General features: G+C 49.9%; 1 protein-coding gene across 2 annotated transcripts in view; it reads right to left on the minus strand.

Moving 5' to 3' along the window:
- Positions 1 to 1,107: 1,107 nt before the first annotated feature.
- ARNT (aryl hydrocarbon receptor nuclear translocator) overlaps positions 1,108 to 20,134 on the minus strand; it is a 50,056-nt gene continuing 31,029 nt past the window's right edge. For both annotated transcript variants that reach the window (XM_066609198.1, XM_066609197.1), the window contains 16 exons: positions 18,955 to 19,168; positions 18,767 to 18,869; positions 16,998 to 17,063; positions 16,647 to 16,732; positions 14,992 to 15,068; positions 14,781 to 14,915; positions 14,459 to 14,533; positions 12,442 to 12,593; positions 12,010 to 12,120; positions 9,607 to 9,682; positions 8,519 to 8,642; positions 7,056 to 7,158; positions 6,735 to 6,882; positions 6,479 to 6,623; positions 5,158 to 5,309; positions 1,108 to 3,388 (listed from right to left, as the gene is read on the minus strand). In XM_066609198.1, the coding sequence (XP_066465295.1) occupies positions 3,299 to 3,388; positions 5,158 to 5,309; positions 6,479 to 6,623; positions 6,735 to 6,882; positions 7,056 to 7,158; positions 8,519 to 8,642; positions 9,607 to 9,682; positions 12,010 to 12,120; positions 12,442 to 12,593; positions 14,459 to 14,533; positions 14,781 to 14,915; positions 14,992 to 15,068; positions 16,647 to 16,732; positions 16,998 to 17,063; positions 18,767 to 18,869; positions 18,955 to 19,168 (1,857 nt within the window). In that variant the 3' untranslated portion in view covers positions 1,108 to 3,298. The remainder of the gene's footprint in view (positions 3,389 to 5,157; positions 5,310 to 6,478; positions 6,624 to 6,734; positions 6,883 to 7,055; positions 7,159 to 8,518; positions 8,643 to 9,606; positions 9,683 to 12,009; positions 12,121 to 12,441; positions 12,594 to 14,458; positions 14,534 to 14,780; positions 14,916 to 14,991; positions 15,069 to 16,646; positions 16,733 to 16,997; positions 17,064 to 18,766; positions 18,870 to 18,954; positions 19,169 to 20,134) is intronic.

Consider the following 20,134-nt stretch of genomic DNA (forward strand, 5'->3'; position numbering starts at 1 on the left):
GGAAGCGCTCTGCATAGCGACGTTATGGAGAGCTTTCCCTGCAGTGAGAATCCGCAATGAAAACCCGCCCGTGGACAGGCAGCCGAACACCAAGGCCAGTTTATACAAGTATCACAGGCACATTTATGCATCTGTAACAGACAAGTGTCCTGGCCCAAGTCCGGGTCCACTCACACTAACTCTATAGACATTTATGATGAGATTGGGTCAGAGACCCGCAGCCGGGCCAGGACACTAATCAGTATTCCGGCCGCATAAATGTGCTAGTGATATGCAATTAGCCTTAAAGAGAGAAAAGACGGAAACAGAGAGCGCCGACACAGCGAGGAGGAGTGCGTCATCGGCTCCACACGCAGCAGAAGTCACAGACTCTGCAATAGCAAAATTGGTAGGTAGTTGGTAATTAATCCCATTTCAGAAAGTATTTTTTAAAAATAAACGCAAAAAGGTGTCCCTAACCTTTAAAGGGGTCATCTAGTTGTAAAATATTTGCAGCATGGGCCATCAAAAGTAGATCAGCGGGGATCTGCTGCCTGAGATCCCCACTAATCAGCTGTTCCTGGGGTCCGTGTGCTCATGGATTGAGCCCATTTCTGCAGTAAGCAGACAACTCCTTTTCCACTGCAGTAACCAGACTTGGTCATCATTGAAGTGAATGATAATGTTGTGTGCAATACCAAGTCTGGCCACAGCAGGGGGAACAGAGCTGTCTGCTTCCTGCAGAAATCAGCACAATGCAGGAACGCTTTGGCTTGTGAACAACTCATCGGTGGAAATCCCAGGCATCAGACTCCTGTTGGCCTATCCTAGGATAGTTTTCAACTGGACAACCCCTTTAAGTACACAGCTCCAAAGCAGACATGTCTGCCCATAGTTTGTCTGCAACACCTCATCACAGTTGTAGGAGGAGTACGTAGTGCAAGCGGTCTGCACTGGAGCTGCGTCCATAAAGCACAAAGGCGGCGCTCCTGTTGAAGAGCTCTAGTCTCAGCCCCACTTACCATGATTAGACAGGACCACTCTTCATACTTGGGTGAACCGGCCATGGGAATAAGACACAAAGAAGCCACAGAAGCCACAGAAGCCCACCGCGCTTACAGGAGCGAGTAAAAATTATCATAAAATTATATTATTTCATATTGTTTACACATAAAACACTTTGCACAAAAAAAGTTTTGAAGTAACAAGAGAGCGCGGAAAAGTCAAGAAAGAAGCCGGTTATCCTGCAGAAGAAACGTGCGCAACGTAATACAAGACGTAAAAACCTGTGCTGATCCGGGGATCGTCAAACAGCGTGACGGTATACTGCTCACACGCTAGTGGCTACACAGGACGCAGCAGCCTTAAAGGGGGCACCTCTGCTAGAGAAAACATGGCTGCTTGCTTCCAAAAACAGCGCCACTCCTGTCCATTGGCTGTATAGCAGCCCAAGTGCATACGCTTTAATAGAGCTGCAATCAGGTATGGCGTCGGTTCCGCAAGAAAGCAGCCATTTCCCCCTAACCCTGTACAACCGCTTTAACGCTGCACTCTATGTTTGCCCAAAAGTCCAATAGAATCGGCCTCAGACTGAATTGTATGTACGGACCAGGAGAATATCCCAAAACTCTGATTTTAGAACATCTAAAAACAAAAACGGGTACTTCAGGGCGGTCACTTCTCTGAAGTGCGAGAACGGCCGCCATTTAGAGATTTCTCCTATTTTCACTATTAATGGCGGCCATCTTGAAATTCCGAAAAGCTTTTCAGTAAAAGATTGTCATCCATGCATTATTATCAAATATTAAACAAAAATCCACCTTATTAGAGGGGTTCCCTTACGAAGGCCGCCTCTTTGTAAATGGAAGCTGGCCTGTCCATCGGCTCATCACTGCAAGTCCGGCTTCTCTGACCTCTGGCAATGCCAAATGAATGGCGGACCATGTAAAGTCATGGATGGACCAGCTCTACCAGTGAGCAAGTGGCTCACAGGACGGACGTCCCGAGCAGGGAACCTCCCCACATGTGATATAGGTCATGGTGAGACAACCCCGTTAAGATAGTCCTGAGTTACCCCACTAGGGTCTTTGCTGTTCTCCATGCTGCACCGGCCTGAACTTCAAGGAATTGGTCTATAATATTGGAGGTTTTTAACGCTTGATGAATAAGTAGACGCCAAAGTATCTCCTCGAAGTAATCAAGAGTTAAAGAACGGACCTTAGAAGTGTGGCTGTAGTTTCTAAAAACTTTTGCCATGTCATAGGGACATCTCAAAAGTTTTGATAGCTGGCGGCCCAAGTGCTGAGCCCCCGAACGAAGCTGCAGAAGCGCTCAGCCAAGTGCAGTCCCAGCTCGCTAGCTGAAGACTGGCTCAACAGAAACTCTATGGGTTCATCTTCAGGTAGCAAGTAGTAACAGCACTCTGATGAGCGCTTCCACTGCTTCGTTCTAGCGATTGGTGGGGTCCGGGCGCTCAGACCCCCAGTGATCAAAGTTTTTGACACGTCCCTATGACATGCCAAAAAGTTTTGGAAAGCAGTTAAAAACTTTACATGTGTCTCACTGATGTAGGAGTACCCTGGGCACGGGTTGTTGCACTACCCCCTGGGCACGGTTTGTTGCACTACCCCCTGGGCACGGTTTGTTGAACTCCCCCTGGGCACGGTTTGTTGCACTACCCCCCGGGCACGGTTTGTTGCACTACCCCCCGGGCACGGTGTGTTGCACTACCCCCTGGGCACGGTGTGTTGCACTACCCCCTGGGCACGGTTTGTTGAACTCCCCCCGGGCACGGTTCGTTGCACTACCCCCTGGGCACGGTTCGTTGCACTACCCCCTGGGCACGGATTCTTTGTCCTTTAGCAATTTCCTGTCCTGACATGATAAAAAGGCACCGACAATGTTTGTGATTATCCTACGCAAGTTTCATCCCTGATAGAGCCTAAAATGATAGCTTTTAGGGTCTTATATTAAGGTCACTACATAATAATGAAATGTTTCGGGGGTGTGGGGGTGCTGCTGGTCTTCTCGTCACATGAACCCTGGATTCAAGGAGGAAGATGAAAAATAATCAGTGGCACGATGCTGGGGGTTTAAAGCTGGTGAGGGTTGGAGAGGGTCTCTCCTTAGTTCATATAGAAGGCAGTTCTGTGGTGTCCCTGTGATGGTTCCTCCCCATGTCCTGCTTGGATCATCCACCTCCTTCATCCGCAAATAGTCATCTTCTCTCCTTGGCCATTGCAGGAGATCAAGAGAAAAGAGCCTGAGGGGAGGAGGGAGCGAGTGCTCATCTGTAGGCATCTGGATCCATTATCTGTCCTTACTCAGCGAAAGGCTGGAACATGTTGAGCTCAGAAAACTCTTCGTTGTTGTAGCTTGCGGTCTGATCTCCCAGCATGGACAACATATCCTGGGGGCGAGAAGAAGTCAATCAGGAATCTGCCTCTACTTCCAGCTTACCTCTGTGTATACCGGGTGTAGTCATAAGCCGGTCCCAGCTCTACAGCCCAATACTGGTGCCCTATACTGAGATAACATAGGAAGACATGGGTGCGTTACATGGTGGTATGGTGCACCGGCCCCTGGGGGCCCCGGAACATTTCAATCTTGTGTTGTGGCCCCTGTGAGAGAAGGAGAGTAAAACCCAACTTCAAAGTTGAAGAGTAGCATGTGAGGAGCAGAAAGCTTCTCCCACGTCTCTCTAAGTCCCGTGGGACCGCTGCTAGGACTGATGTAAGGAAATATAGGTCCTGGTATTACGGCCTATGCAGAAGTGTACTTGGAGTCCCAACGTGGATCGGTACCGGAATCTCCTGCAGACGACTTCTTGGATTATCCGTCCTATCGTAGCAGAAGGGGCCCACTTCCAGTACTCTTTCACAGGCCGTAATACCAGAACTTACATTTCTCTTCTTCAGTCCTAGCAGCGGTCTTAGGAGATTTAGAGAGACATGTGGAGCGGATTTCTGCTTCTCACATGCTACTCTTCAACTTTGCAGTTGGGTTTTCCTCTCTTACAGGGGCCACAACACAAGATTATAATCCATATTCCAGGGCCCCCAGGGGCCGGTGCTCCATGCCATCATGTAATGCATCCATGTCTTCCTATTCAAGTACCCTATTGTTATCTCCGTGTAGGACACCAGTAGTGAGATATAGCGCCGGAGCCGGATTATTGACTGCACCCCGTATATATTGAGGGATCCCCCAGTTCTCAAAAACGCCATTAGAAGTAATGCAGTAAAACGGAAGTCAGGGGCACGGAAGTCAGGGGCACGGAAGTCAGGGGCACGGAAGTCAGGGGCACGGAAGTCAGGGGCACGGAAGTCAGGGGCACGGAAGTCAGGGGCACGGAAGTCAGGGGCACGGAAGTCAGGGGCACAGAAGTCAGGGGCACGGAAGTCAGGGGCACGGAAGTCAGGGGCACGGAAGTCAGGGGCACGGAAGTCAGGGGCACGGAAGTCAGGGGCACGGAAGTCAGGGGCACGGAAGTCAGGGGCACGGAAGTCAGGGGCACGGAAGTCAGGGGCACGGAAGTCAGGGGCACGGAAGTCAGGGGCACGGAAGTCAGGGGCACGGAAGTCAGGGGCACGGAAGTCAGGGGCACGGAAGTCAGGGGCACGGAAGTCAGGGGCACGGAAGTCAGGGGCACGGAAGTCAGGGGCACGGAAGTCAGGGGCACGGAAGTCAGGGGCACGGAGCTGCAGTACCTCTCTCCCTTTGCATGCAAGATTGCTTGCTATGAAGATAAACAGCAGCAAGTGGAAGACATCTTGAGGTGCAACAGCAACCCAATGGGCCCTAATGTGATGTCTACAACAGGGGCCCCCCCAACTATCACACTTCATTTAGTTGTGGCCTCCCAATATGGGGCAGAGGATTCTTTTGAGCCCACCCAGGGCTTGAGTACAACTGCAAACCCTATAGATACACCCCTGTAGACCCCCGATTGTATAAGCCTGTATTGGTGTTTGGTGGGCTCTTCCCATTGTGCCATGCAGCTGAATGTACACATGAGGGAGACCACTCGGCAAGCATGGGGGAGAGCAAGTGTGCAATTACAGAAATGTCAGGATAAAGGTGCATATCAGCAGGTAGCATGAGTATTACTGTCTGCCCTGCGCCCGCTCCCTACGGAGGGACTGTCGGCCATACTGGAGTGACTGGGAATAGACTTACTGGGAAGACTTCTGACTGGTTGGCTTGTGACTGGACATGAGTCTCTGCATTGTTCTGACCGTGATGTTGACTCTGGGGCCACTGGGGCCACACTCCTACCGCATCTGCTGCCCGAGTCTGGAAGGGTACGCGAGGCTGTCCCACCTCTGTGGCTAAAAAGACAAACAAGAATGTCAGTAATAGCATGTGGCGGCCATGATGGCCACTTTACAGGTGATATTTACGGTATCCACATCAGGTTTGGTGTATAGTAGGCATATATCATGGGGAACACTTAGAGCAGGCAGCGAACATGTCTATAAACCACTATAGACCCAACCGAAGCCAAAATACTGTCCTCCTGGGACCCGCCAGGTAGGTGTGTGTATATATATATATATATATATAATTTTCTTTTTTACTATGTAGGGCAGGAAACATTTAAGTGATCCTCCGGTTTAGGGACAAAATCCTGGATGAAGCCTGGCGGAGGGTAGGGTGTATATCACCTGCACTTGTTTGATCTGCTCTGCTGGTTCCGGGGTCAGTTTTTAGTCATCCAAGATTTCCAGCAATCTTCATAGTGTATTGGTCGTGTTAGGCAAATTGGAGAGCAATGCAGTGATAAGCTAGATAGAAAGTTGTGCGGCCATCTTGGACAGCCAAAAAATCAGGACGAGAACCAGTGGATGGGATGGAAAGCAGAGAAGAACAATAGCAGGTATGATACACCTCCCCCCCCTCCCTCCTGTCCCGGGACTGAGTTTGGCCTGAAACTGGAGGGTTGCTTTAAACACAATACAAAGTACAATGGAAGCTACTATAATTAATTGGGGCCCTCTGACGAAAAATAGGGGATACTTTTGTTATCGGTGGGGGTGCCAGCACCAATCCAGAAAGTCCGGAGGCTGAGTGTCATAGGCCACTGTAGATGGCAGACCCGGAGGCCATGTTCTAGCCTCCAGGTGCCATAGCAACCCATTGGGACCCTGTAATCCCATTACATGGGTCCGAAGGGTGATAAGAGGGAACGCCCTTCCCTCTGGTAGACTTTTACAAGCCATGGCCACATGGGTGAAACAACAGGGATCAGCGGTTTCTTTGGCCTCCACTGTTCAAACAGCTGTTGGTGTGTCCCCAGATAGCCGAGCCCCATTCCTACTGGCCTGTGGTACCCATGCCAGTATTCCAATGCAGCGCTGTATCAGTATAGAGCCCACTGGTGACCACCGTAAAAAGGCATATGGGCAGTCACTAAGCAGTTAAAGATAATCCAAGAAGCAAAACAATGGGCAAGAAATAAAAGCCCAAAAACAGAAAACATGAGGCCAATTCTCTTTACCGAAGCTGTTGGTCCTGCTGCCCAGGTTGGGGTATGTGGCCCCAGCTGGAGAGGAGGTTGAGCTCTGGGAGGACAATGGGCTGAAGTTGGTAGGAGCGGTCTGAAAGTTTCCCATACCAAACGGAGGAGACTGAGTCTTTGCTGCCTGTAAATTAGAATGAATGAGTAATAAAGGCAAACATAAAAATCCAAGAGCTTGCAGACCCAAAAGACGGAGACCTTTAGATGTATCGCGGTGAACAGTAAAGCTTTCTACCTGTGCTGTGAAGGACGGACGTGTGCCGGAGCTCCAGTTAGTCCCAGTCACTTGTGTGGGGCTTGTGTGCCGTGAGATCTGTGCGAGGATCTGCCCTGCGGACACGGGCTGCTGGATAATGTTGCCTGGAGAAACGATCCCACCACCCCTAAAAAAAAAAAATATCAAGATCTGAAAAGGTCCACACTGCCACCTGGTGTTCGCAAACAGAAGTGCAGCCATGAAAAGGCCACATGGATTGGATAGTCACTTTTTCATACTTCTTGGACTCCTCTTTTTGCATGCATGTCAGTTCAACTGGAAGATTTGCTGGATTCTCACCTGAAGTTGTCCACCGGGCGGGGGGCTGGCGTGAAAGTGCTGGCTTGTTGAAAGAGCTGCTGATTGCCGGGGACTCCGCTAGGATTGAGTGCTTTATTCTGGTCTAGAATTGTGAGAATACAATGACAGATGAGGAACAACCGGCCTCGGCAACTTAAAGAGTAGCTGCACTTTAAAAAAAAAAAAAAATGTACAGAATAGGTGATAAGACATATTGCAAAAATGCCCATCAGCCTATTCTGTACATTTTTTCTTACAAATCCCCTCTTCTGTGCAGCTAGGTGAAGAATGGGCTGAAAACCCGTTTATTACCTAAATGCATTGCAGAAAGGGACACTCCAGCTGTGCCTGCACTGTTCTCTATAGCGCAGGCATAGCTGTTCCCATATAACAGGGCATTAGTAAATGTCTCCATTATATTTTCAACCGTCCTGTGCCCCCAATCTGTCTGTCCCACCGCCCTGGGTGTTTTATTAATGTCTTGTCCCACTCCTGCCGCTGTACTTGGGGTGCTGTATTAGTAGAAGCTGTTCTGTGTTGGGGAGGTCTTCTTCCCTTCACAGCGTCCCATTCCCCAACATACACACTGTCAGACTCAGCGCATCGGGTTGTCACATAGTGCTGCACACCCGATGCAACGAGACCCTGACAGTGCATGAGGTCCAGTGGGGAAAGGGCACTGTGAAGGGGAGAAGCCGTCTGCAGCGCAGAACGGTTCTCCTTACATAATGCCTGGGGACAGAAACAAAACCAGCCTGGGAAACAGACAAATCATGAGGGTACAGGAGGATGGAAAAGTAAAATATAAAGGAGGCATCTCTAAAATAAACTGCTATATAGGAGCAGCTCTGTGTGCACTACAGAGAACAGTGCAGGCGCAGCTGGAAGTCCCCCTATTGCTATGCAGTGAAGATGGATTTCTCGCACCATCTTCTTCTAGCTTAGGATGTTTAGCCATCTCTCGGGGAACAAAAGTATCAGCCAGTGAAATTTGAGGTCCCCGATCCTTCTTTCTGCAGGCATCATCTGGCAGGTAAAAGTTGAGCTGCCCCCCCATACACAGAGTCATCTGGCTTCACCGTTATTAGCAAGTTCAGGCAACCAAACTCTAGTGTGCATGGAGGCCTTTAGACAAAGGCGTTATGGAGGATATTCCACCCCTCATACGTGTCTAATCCACAAAAATATAGATTGGGACATTGAAAATGTAAAAATTAATAAAAAAATGTAAATAAAAGCTTTTTTCTGATGGCATGTGCCCTTTAAACTGTGTGCAGATTCATAATGGACTTGCATGGCGGTTGACGCTTTTTTACATCTGAGGTACAACCACAAGCTCATGGAGTTATATGATAAAGTTCTGTCTGCAGTCAGTCTCCACTGGGGGGAGCTCTCTGCATCAGGCTGTACATAGCGCCCACCGACGTCATATGTTATCCATCCGTCCTCCATGACCAACTCACCCGGGTTGATGCTGTTGTAGATTTCTGCAAACCTGGAATCTCTGTCTTGCGCATAAAGAGAATCGGATTTCTCCATAGACTTGCTATGATCAGGAACTGCTGTCGTCACCGGCTGAACTGGAACCTGCAGCAAAGCAAAACAAGGAAAGTGACAAATACAACTCTGCTGCTCCACTCTGAAAACACCCCCGTAGATGAAGAATTAGGCTCCGTTTATACAGAGTGAGAACAAACTCATGCAGCCTGTCTTTTTAGGCAGAGGAATCGTTTCAATTGCGTTTGCATGTTGTTCAGCCGTTCGCATTCATAGGTGGGGATCTGTGTGCTGGGACCCTCACAACCAGTAGAGCAAGAAGGGGCACCAACATGGCGGCATGGCTGTAACTGGCCTCTCCCATTCACCACCATGGGACTGCTTGCTTAGTGATACACCAGGAAAGGTTTACAGGTGAAACTTCTCTTTAATCGCTTCACGGCTACAATGGGTCCTGCGGTCCTGGGGGGCGGGGGTTGTATAAAGTGGGCCTGGGAGCCGAGCCGCTTCCCTTCTCCATACCCAGCTGTGTTCTTCTTTAGCCACCACAGGACAAGTACTTGTGAAGGTGTGATCGCTCCGGCAGTATAATGCAATACCATAGCCTTACATTATACCACCATCTGAAATGCATTCCATCAAGCCACACCACAGGCATGACTTGATAGGTAATCTGCAATGGCAGCCCTGGGGGCTTTAGGAAGACTACAATGGCAGCTGTAGGGCTAATTGAGCTCTTATCGCGGGGGCAATGCAGGGCCCCAACCATCAGTCGGGGCATTTAAATTCCGTTGCCAGATTTGACTGCGACATTTAAAGGGTTAACAACTCTAATCAGCTGCGCAGCTTATTGGAGGCGTTGCAGGCAGCTGGAGCCCCATTGTATGGAGCGACGTCGGCCCACGATCCCCCTCCATACATCCTTAGTGTTAAGGGGTTAAGGACCAGGCTAATCTCACATTGTAGGGCAGCATTTTGATGCGCACACAGCCCTAAAAGCAGTCATACGAGGGCAGTCATCAGTAACATTGCCGTCACTACATTTGTAACTTACCTGCGAGTGGTTGTATGCAACCAAATTCTCTCTACTGGGAACAACATCCAGTTCTGACTGTGGCGGGGGCGGCGGTCTGGGCGGAAGAGAAGACGTTAGTGTTACAATAGCCAGACTAGGGTAGAACAGAATATCAATGCAAGGCAGAGGGCAGCTACGTTTAATGGCCCTTCTACACGGGCCGACAGGCGTTCAAACGACTGGATGACTGCTGACATCACCGCTAAGGTCGTTGGCGCTCCTGCAGAGCGTTTACAGTGACTTACAGCGGGATCGTGGGCTTCTTGCTCAGCACTTCACCTTCTATGGCCGCCTGCACACGGGCGGAAATCCCGCGGCGGGATTTCCCGCAGGATTTCCGCCACTGAAAGCCTGCATAGGAGTGCATTACAATACGCACCCCTATGCAGACGGCCATGGTTTGGCCGCGCGAAATGTCGCGCGGCAAACAAACCGTGGCATGTCCTATTTCTGCGAGCCTCGCACAGAAACGTCACTCACCCAGCCGCCGGCTCCGGTCTGCGCATGCGCCGGCTGCCCGGCAGCCGGCACATGAAAGAGCCGGGGCCGCCGGGCGCGGGCGAGTACGCGCTCGTCTCTGCAGACGCTCGGGTCGGGTCCCGTGGCCAGAATTCTCCCCGCTGGATCCGACCCGCCCGTCTGCAGGCGGCCTACGTGGAGTGCTGAGAGGGAGCGTTTACACGGAACGAGAAGCCGGTGATCCAGTGATCATTTTTTCGCTGACTGAAAGTCAGCAATAACGACAAGTGAGCGAATAGTCAGCCATAGTCAGCCATAGTCAGCCATAGTCAGCCATAGTCAGCCATAGTCAGCCATAGTCAGCCATAGTCAGCCATAGTCAGCCATAGTCAGCCATAGTCAGCCATTTTTTAGTATTTATACGTCACAATTATCGCTCAAATTTCTTTGTTTAAACGAGTTTTGAGCACTAATCGTTACGTGTAAACGGACCATAAATGGCAATCCAGGCAGAGCAAACTTCACTATTGCATATAGGTGTTCCAGGTAAAGCACTTACTAATTGCTTTACTGAAGTTCAGCTCTGCTGAGGTTCTCATCCCTCTCCCCATGGCCCAAGGTCCTGTAGCTTCCAATTTTCCTCGGTGTGTCCTCCCGGCCTCCATGCAAGAGGAGTTAACCCCCTCCATTCTGGAACACATTTCATCCCGCAGCACTCCTCTCTGGGTCACGCCAGCAGACACGTGACTTATGATCTGCAGACATGTGACTGTTGACGTGTCACAGCGGGGAGGAGTGCTCAGTAAGACGTGACTTGGGGCCCAATGCACCAAAGCCTTGATATGTGATCAGGTAAAAACACGTTTCCCCAACACAGTTCGGTCCGGGATCTTGGTTCAAATCAGATCAATTTGATCCCCTGATTCTGGCAGATCCAACTAGTTGAGCTTCGTTTAGCAGCCACAAACCAAGATGGCCGACTTGGCTGATCGGTTTTTTCCTGGGTGGGGATATTACACCCACATTTGCGGCTGGTAGCGGCCAGGTTTTTACTATCGCTATGAATGCTGGGAAGGTCACCTGACTACAGTCACCAATCGCCGTGCACGATGCATTTCTTCTAGGTTCTTTGATCGCAGATTAAGTGAACTTGCTTTTGCAAATCACAGACCAAGTAGTATTGCTGCAGCGCTTCTCCCTTAAACCAAGTTCAGCAGCTGATCGCAGTTTAACCAAACTTGGATAAACAGCGTAGTTGGTGCGACGGTCTGTCGGGTCCCCGAAGGGGGAGACTTCTCTCACTGCATGGAGGCGAGGAGGACATGCTGAGGAATACAACAAAATGTTGTTGGGTAAGCGAACCACTTGACTCCAGTAGATGTGGTAAAGTACCCTATAGCGCCACCTACTGATATAGTTGCTGTCATTTATATTTCAGAACTATACGCATTACTTAGTCCTTAAAGAGGACCTGTCATGTCCTCAGGTCAGCAAGGCCAGTTGCATAGCTTTGCAGCGGCAGCCCTGCTGATGCCATCGCTGCTCTACGTTTCACCCTACTCACCCCCATAGCCCCCTATGGGCCGTTTTTGGATTAGTCTCCCAGCATTTCATGTGTGTCAAGTAAGTGGTCCCCACTAATGTCAATCAAATCTCAAGTCTTCGATTAACGGTGAGCGGTGGGGACTGGCCACTTAACACATTCAAAGTACCGGGAGAGATAAAAAAAAGTCTAAAGCGATCCTATCTGGTGGGAGAGAGTAGGGGAAAAAGAGTAGTGATAGTGTTATGGGGGCTGTGGATGCAAATCTATGCAGCCGGCCCTGATGACATGGGGGCATAACAGAACAAATAATGAAAGTTTCACCGATCTGTAAACTCCAGACATGTCGTCTCCTCCATCATCACCCACATGTTACCCACCTGGCAGCCAACTGTCCTGGCCCCATGTCCAGAGAGTGTGGAATGCTCTGGCCTAATGGTGGTCTTTGCATAGAGCTGGCTAAGGCTGGTCGTGACTCCTGGTTAGAGTTTCTAAACATAAGAGATAATTAATTAGCAAAAAAAAAATAACACGTTAAAACCGTTTTCCGCGACTAGGATACTAATGAGCCATCCTCAGGATAGAGTCAATATCAGATTGGTGGGGGTTTGCTGATCAGGATCGTCGCCAATCACTGCGGCCTCATCTAACAGCTGATCAGTGGGGTCCGCAGCGATCGGATGCAGATGACCTGCTAACCTGAGGAACCGGAATCAATATTCTAGTCCCAGAAAACCACTTTAAAAAAAACCCCAAAAAGTCAGAAGTCCCCATCGTACCATATAAACACCCGCCACACCCACGTGACTTACTTTACATTGGTGTTTGTGCAAATGATATACTCAATCTCATCGGAGTAAGGGTTCTGGAAGGTGAAGGAGCTGGTCCTCATCAGCAGCCACTCACGGTTTTTGGATCTAAACCTGAACATGACGGACAAAACCTGCCCTTTTAATTTCACCACCTAGAGGGGGAGACAAGACGACCGAATATGTAATGGAGTATAATCTAGTCCACGCGGAGAGACGCTTCTGTACGTTATCACAAGGGAACTAGCTGCACTCAGAATGATGAAATGATGCCCCCTAGAGGTTGGGTAAGGGATGAAACACATGTCTTCATTTGCTTGCAGAGCAGTATAGGAATAGATTAACGACAGGAGGGAAGCGGCTGATAACGCTTAAGAGCCTAAAGGTCCTTTTCCGTAGGCCGATTCTTGACCTGATGTTATTGAATGATAATAGGCAAGAATGCAGATCGGCACCGAGACGGGGACGCACAGCTACGGCGACGGCACCGAGACGAGGACGCACAGCTACGGGGACGGCACCGAGACGGGGACGGCACCGAGACGGGGACGGCACCGAGACGGGGACGGCACCGAGACGGGGACGGCACCGAGACGGGGACGGCACCGAGACGGGGACGGCACCGAGACGGGGACGGCACCGAGACGGGGACGGCACCGAGACGGGGACGGCACAGCTACGGGGACGGCACCGAGACGAGGACGCACAGCTACGGGGACGCACAGCTACGGGGACGCACAGCTACGGGGACGCACAGCTACGGGGACGGCACCGAGACGAGGACGCACAGCTACGGGGACGGCACCGAGACGGGGACGCACAGCTACGGGGACGGCACCGAGACGGGGACGCACAGCTACGGGGACGGCACCGAGACGGGGACGCACAGCTACGGGGACGGCACCGAGACGGGGACGCACAGCTACGGGGACGGCACCGAGACGAGGACGCACAGCTACGGGGACGGCACCGAGACGAGGACGCACAGCTACGGGGACGGCACCGAGACGAGGACGCACAGCTACGGGGACGGCACCGAGACGAGGACGCACAGCTACGGGGACGGCACCGAGACGAGGACGCACAGCTACGGGGACGGCACCGAGACGAGGACGCACAGCTACGGGGACGGCACCGAGACGAGGACGCACAGCTACGGGGACGGCACCGAGACGAGGACGCACAGCTACGGGGACGGCACCGAGACGAGACGCACAGCTACGGGGATCATACGGAGACGAGAACCACAGCTATGGGGATCATACGGAGACAAGCGATCATCAGTACGATCGTACGTTCCCACGAATCGGCTGTAAATCCCCCTGTTCACATGTGGAGATGTACAGCCGATCAGAGAGCAATTTTATGCATTGCTGTAGAAAAAGCCAGCTTTGCCAACTAAGGGCGCAGCATGCCCGCACCTGACACATGCCAACAGGGGGCGCAGTGCTGCGGTTGCAAAATGATTTTTTTCAACATGGATTAAACACTCAAGGAGAAGTGTAAAATTCTAGTTGAATGAGTCAACAATGAATCTGCCCATGTAAACACACTGCACCAGTGCAAATGAGCTAGTGAGGACGTCATCAGCTTGTTCGTTCACGCAACCAATTCGCTTTCAGTGTAAGGCTGGGTTCACACGGGACGGAATTTCCGTGTAGCAATTCTGCCCATGGTCGCTAATCACCGGATAAGCCAGCCATGTGGACGAGATTTTGCAAAAATCTCATCCACATGGAGTGGCTAATCCGTTGTGGCAAAGCCGGGCGGAAACGAAGCTGTGGCTCTCCTGCGGAAATCTTGGGTTTGCGGTGTGGCCAAGCCGCGAGATTTCTGTCCCGTGTGAACCCAGCCAAAGAGGAGGATTATTTATCATCCTGGAGATAAGCGGTTACCAGAGACCTCCAGACAGCTGCTTATCTCTATGGAAAGAACATGCATGGTAAAGAGGAGTCCAGAACACAGACTGCCCGCTTGCACTATAACCTACGATGGGTTTGTCCCTAAACATACAGATTACCTGCTGGAAACTGTCTCTCAGCAGCTGCTCATCCTCCGGGTGGGCAAAGTCCACAATGTTCTTTCCTAAGAGTTCCTAAAATAAAAGACATGAGAATAGAAAGCGGTTTATGACCTTTACAGACAATAAGAAGGAAATTCTAGAATGAGCAGCGATGGCTTTGATCTGCATCCTGTCATAAAAGGGCCAGAAGTAACCCTGTACAGTCATGCAAGGGAAGATCATGGGGCAGGGGGACGTAAAGTCCGCATGTGATGAATGAAACTCAACATTCACATGAAAGACAAGTAATATTTACCGAAGCCCAGAAGCCGTATCTTACCTGCGGCTGGTAGCCCACAGTCGCAGCGCATCGATGGTCCACAAATGTGAACATGCCCTCCACGCTGTGTCGAGAAATGAACTCTATAGGCTGGCAGATGCTATTCATGTCTGTGCAGTTAGGGGAACTTGTTACCTGAAGGAAGGGACATGAGCGGCATGAGGACCCCCTCACATGATGTACAACTCATCCCAGTAAGACCCCGACTCACCTGTAACCTGCCGATGGCCACCAGACAGAACTTGCTGCTCTGCCCTGCATCCTGGTCGTCGTCTGGTAACGTCACCCCTGGCAATATAATAATCCGTTAGTATGACCCAACTCCAGGCAGATCTGTATAGCAGCATATTACATTTCAAGGGGTTGTCCAGGAGTAGAAGCCATTAGACTAGCGGGTGGAAATATAGCAGTCGTGCCGTACGTGCTAGCATCACCCTTTTTAGGGGCTGGATAACCCTTTTAACGCCTTAAGGACCAAGTAGAATAAATTTACAGCGCTTGGTCCTGGGCTTTAATCCTGTCCAATAGCAAAAATACAGCACAGGATTAAAGCTTCTGCAATGTAGCAGGAGCAGGTCGAGACCTTGGCTGTTAGTCATAGCCGAGGACCCAGAGGAGAAGGTAGAAACTGTTTTTAAACGCTTCTGCCTTCTCAATTACAGGCTACACTGTGCTCAATGAGCGCTATGTAGTGCAGAGACAGGGGAAGTGTTACTTCCACTATTCGACCCGGCAATCACGTGACCGCCAGGTGGTCCCGCTACGGCAGAGCTGCAGGGTCTCGTCTGACCCTGATCAGCTGTATTAGTGACTATTGTCACTGCAGGGGGATGTTTTTCCCTGTAACTGAGACTCCTATGGATGCCCCAGCTACAGTGGAAAAGTGGGAAACTTAAAAAAACAAACAAAAAAAAACGGCAATATAAGTGTCCCCCAGAGGTCTGATATGACGTCATGGGGGTCATAGATGTTACAAAAAGTTAAAAAAAAATTAATTAATAAAGTAAAAATCTATACATAGAAACTTTCCCATTGCTGACGCCGAGCAAAAACCAATGAGGAACAGATTCCTGCACTTTAATTTTAGCATCAATCTACTACATTTTAAAAATTAACTATAAATTAAAACAGCGTTTTAAATCTTTTTACCCGTAATAAAAATTTAGGGGGGGGGGGGGGGGGGGGAAATTAAAAAAGGTCAGTGGAATAAAAGTAAAAAATTAGCCCTATAATGTCAAAGGGGGAAAAACATGCAGCAAAAATAATTTTGAGAGCCTAAGAAAAAAAAAAAAGAAAAACCGGGGAAGTAAAACCACCACATGGGTAAAATCCCTGAAAGGTGTCTGGTCCTTAAGAGGTTAATGGGTCATTTTTTTATTTCACAGTATTTCCTTCTGTTAGATACAATTTCCTCCACTTCTGGACGACCTTTATATGCTCGGAGCGTCATGTCAGGGGGCAGTGCAGCAGGTCTTACAACTCCTACTTGTCCGAGAGGCGTCCTGGACAGATTCGTATTGATGTATGCAGCCTTTCCTGCCGCTGACGAACATGTCCTCCCTATACCCAGTAACATGGGGAGATCGGTCGATCTGGCGACGCACAGATGGATGTAAGTGACGGACCGCTGACATTGGCATGCCTGGCACTGCGCTGCCCTAGTCAGGAGACGTGACGATAGGCAGTTATGACAGCATATGCTGAGTGGTTGGCATCATGGATCGGAGTAAAGCCACTGACTGACACTTCATTCCACCCGCACATCCATCTGCCATGGACTGAACAGGGGGCGCTCTACTCAAGCATCTTATGGATTGCACTATTTAAAATGCCACAGTCTCATACGTAGAAGAATACGTGAATTACCTGCAGGCGGCCATGCTTTAATATATCCTGTGCAATGTACCACCACAAACTGAGGCTCTCCGTCTTTGGGCGGACCAAGGCCGTTCCTGAAACACACAAAAAAGGTAAGACTCATTCTGTCAAGGACATATGGAATGGAGCCCCCCATCACAGCAGGCCACTATCTGACTGGCTGCAGCCCCCTGGAATGCAGCCCCCCATAACAGCAGGCCACTATCTGACTGGCTGCAGCCCCCTGGAATGGAGCCCCCCATCACAGCAGGCCACTATCTGACTGGCTGCAGCCCCTGGAATGGAGCCCCCCATCACAGCAGGCCACTATCTGACTGGCTGCAGCCCCCCATAGATCACCTGTTCCTGTTCCTCATGAAGCTGAGCCTGTTCATGGAGGACGGATCCACCGCAGCGTTCCCACATCTGGAAAAAAACAACTTGTTTAACACTCATTAACCTATTAACACCTTGAGGACGCAATGATTTTGGGGGATTTTCCTCTCCCCTTTCCAAAAGCCATAATTTTTATTTTTTCCAACACCACAGCCATCTGGGGGCGGGTCACTGAATGCCAAGTCTAGTTTTCATTGGCACCGTTTCTGGGTATAAATATAATGTATTGTTTAGCTTTTATGCCCTTGGTCGGGGCCGGGTGGAAAAACAAACCAATTCTGCTATTTTTTGTGTTTACTGCATTCACCATGCGGTACAAGGCCAAATCCGCTGCGGGATTCCCGCAGAATTTCCGCCCGTGCCCGCTGCCATAGGATTTTGTTTTGCGTTCTGCATTCAGACTCGGAGTGCTTGTATTTGCCCGTGAGCAGATCTGCACAAGTTGTAGTTTTTATTGGCACCATTTTGCGGTACAGGTGACTTTTATAATCATTTTTTTTTGCATTTTTTGGAGGAGAAACGGAAACCTGAACAACATGTATTTAGGCTCTTCTGTCTTGTTGCGGCTCGCCATGCTGGATACAACGGTTACCAGTTATTGTATGGGTCGTTACAGATACGGCAATAGCAAACAGACTGTGTTATCTAATGTGCTGTATGTACGTCACAGGGCAGGAAGTGGTTAATCTGTGGAAAGCTGCATGTAGGTCCAAATCCATCAGTCTTACCATCTAACAACTAACCTTAGGGATAAAGGAAAGATGGAGATATGAGGAGCAACGGTACAGCGGCTGCACAGCACGTGGCCCCTCTGCCAGGCATTGCCTCAACCAGCTTCAGCTTTTCCACTGACACAAAACCACTTACAGGGGTGTTCTGGTTGCAGAATTATTTTTCAGCCATCCGCTGGATGAGTGAATACTGATGGATCACAGCGAGTGTCCAACCGCTCAAACCCCCCTTTCCTCCAACCAATTCCAAAAATGCAGGGGTCCCGTTTTCCCCACTTCCATTCACCAGAGGACTGCAGATCAGACTTGAGCAAGGTCACATTCAATGAAGCGCTGACCGCTGCATTCGTTGCAATGAGCCTGATGGAAAAAACCAAGCATAGTGCTCAGCTGTTTAACCCTTTCCAATCCAATTTTGGATTCAGGGTTTCCTAAAAGGCTCTTTTTGCTGTTATACAACGGTGCCATCTGCTGGCTAAAGCCAGTGTGTGCGTGCCAGAGAGGCTCCGACAGCGGAGTGGCTGGCAAATAAACGGTAAGAATACCCTGTTGGACGTCTTCTGACATTGGAGCTGTACAAGCTTGAGTCAGAACGTAGGAAGACGTCAGACAGTGGATTGGAAAGAGTTAAGTCAGCGCCATTGAAATGAACTAAGCACCACCGCGCATGCACAGTCAACGCTGGAGGCCATTGTGCACGTGTGCTCAGCGCTCCATTGAACGTGACCTTGCTTAGGTGGGATCGGGTAGGGGATTTGTCTGGGGGTGGGGAAAAAAAACAAGACCGCTGCATTCTCGGGATCGTGGGTATCCCAGCGGTCGGACCCCAAATGATTCCTCAGTTTTCACCTGTCCAGTGGATGGGCAAAAACTTGAAAAATGATTTAGTACCCTGAATACCCCTTTAACTCTGTCTAATGCAGAGCGGCGCTGCGGTGGGAAACCCACTGAAAACCCAGTGAGCTTTGTATTTGCTGCAGCCCCCAATGTAGGTGCCCTTACCTCATTCTGCAGATGAAGGACCTCCGAGACCCCATACACATCCTCATGGAGGACTGCTGACCCTCTTTCTTCACGGTGCCAGTTTTCAGATCCAGGATGCGCCCTTCAAGACAGAAAAAAAAAAATCTAACTAGGTTCCATGCCGCCTAAATAATGGCTATGGGCACCACATAGAGCCCGCGTCTCACCCGTCATGGCGTTCTCCGCTGTAGAGAGCTGTTCCCGAAGCTTGTCCACATCGTCGGGGTGAACCTGGTCATACAAGGTGCTCCCAAACCATTCTGTCTGCGGCTGGTTGAGGACGGGAGTCACCGAGTCAGAGACGAACACAATCCTTCCCGACTCGCAGGACACAACGAAGAGGAAGCCGTCGGCGGCCTCCAGAATCAGGTGCTTCAACTCCTATACAGGGGAAATACAGAAGGAGAAAAAATGATTACAGAGTCAGGAATGCGGCCACTAGGGGGCACAAACCTCTATATGCAGTGGTAAAGACATCCATTCATATAATTCCCCTTGTGTCCCTCCATTGTATGTAAGGGAGCCGGTGCTTGGGGAAAAACCAAGTACCCATGTTTGGGGTTTCTATGCGTAAGGGGAAACAATAATGGCACCACTCTATGGATCTGTAAGAAGCCCGGATACAACAGACCCCAAAGGTTCTTCACTGTACGATGGAAAATACAAATCTGCAACTCTCTACTGCATTTCTCAGTCCATTCAATACCTCTGCTTGCTGTAAGTTAGTAAAAACAATCATTGTTTATATCTCCGGCAACACTAGCAGTGAGGCTGGGAATCCGCTGATCGGAGGGGATCCCAACGTACCCCATCACCATCTACCAATGAGGACAGGCTGTCAATAGGAAAAAAGGTCCTAAAAGTCCCGGACAACCCCTTCACTCCACAGGACATATGTTATGGGATCGGGGGCTGATCCCGCTCCATACAAGGCAGGTGCCGTCTGTCTTTCACAGCCGACACCAGCGATCAGCGCTCACACTGATTGTGGCTGTTAACCATTGAAATGCCACTACCAACTGTGACAATGGCATTTAAATCCCCGTATCGGCGTGAAGAGCCGCTCGGTTGTCATGACAGCCCAGGGCCTCCTGAAGGCACCCAGAGAGGTCATGAATGAATGTGGCACATCTCGATAAGACTGCCTGTCAGAATGCGGTATAATGCAATACTACGGCATTGCATTATACTGTATGAGCGATCACATGATAGCGAGTTCAAGTCCCATTAGGGGGAACAAAAAAAAACGGAAGCAAATGTAAAAGTAAAAAAAAATATTAATAAAAAAAATAAAAGGACATTAAAAGTTGAAACAAAAACTTATAACTGCCTTGTAAAAAGACCTTA

This window comes from Eleutherodactylus coqui, chromosome 6, assembly GCF_035609145.1.
Source record: "Eleutherodactylus coqui strain aEleCoq1 chromosome 6, aEleCoq1.hap1, whole genome shotgun sequence".
Lineage (NCBI taxonomy): Eukaryota > Metazoa > Chordata > Amphibia > Anura > Eleutherodactylidae > Eleutherodactylus > Eleutherodactylus coqui.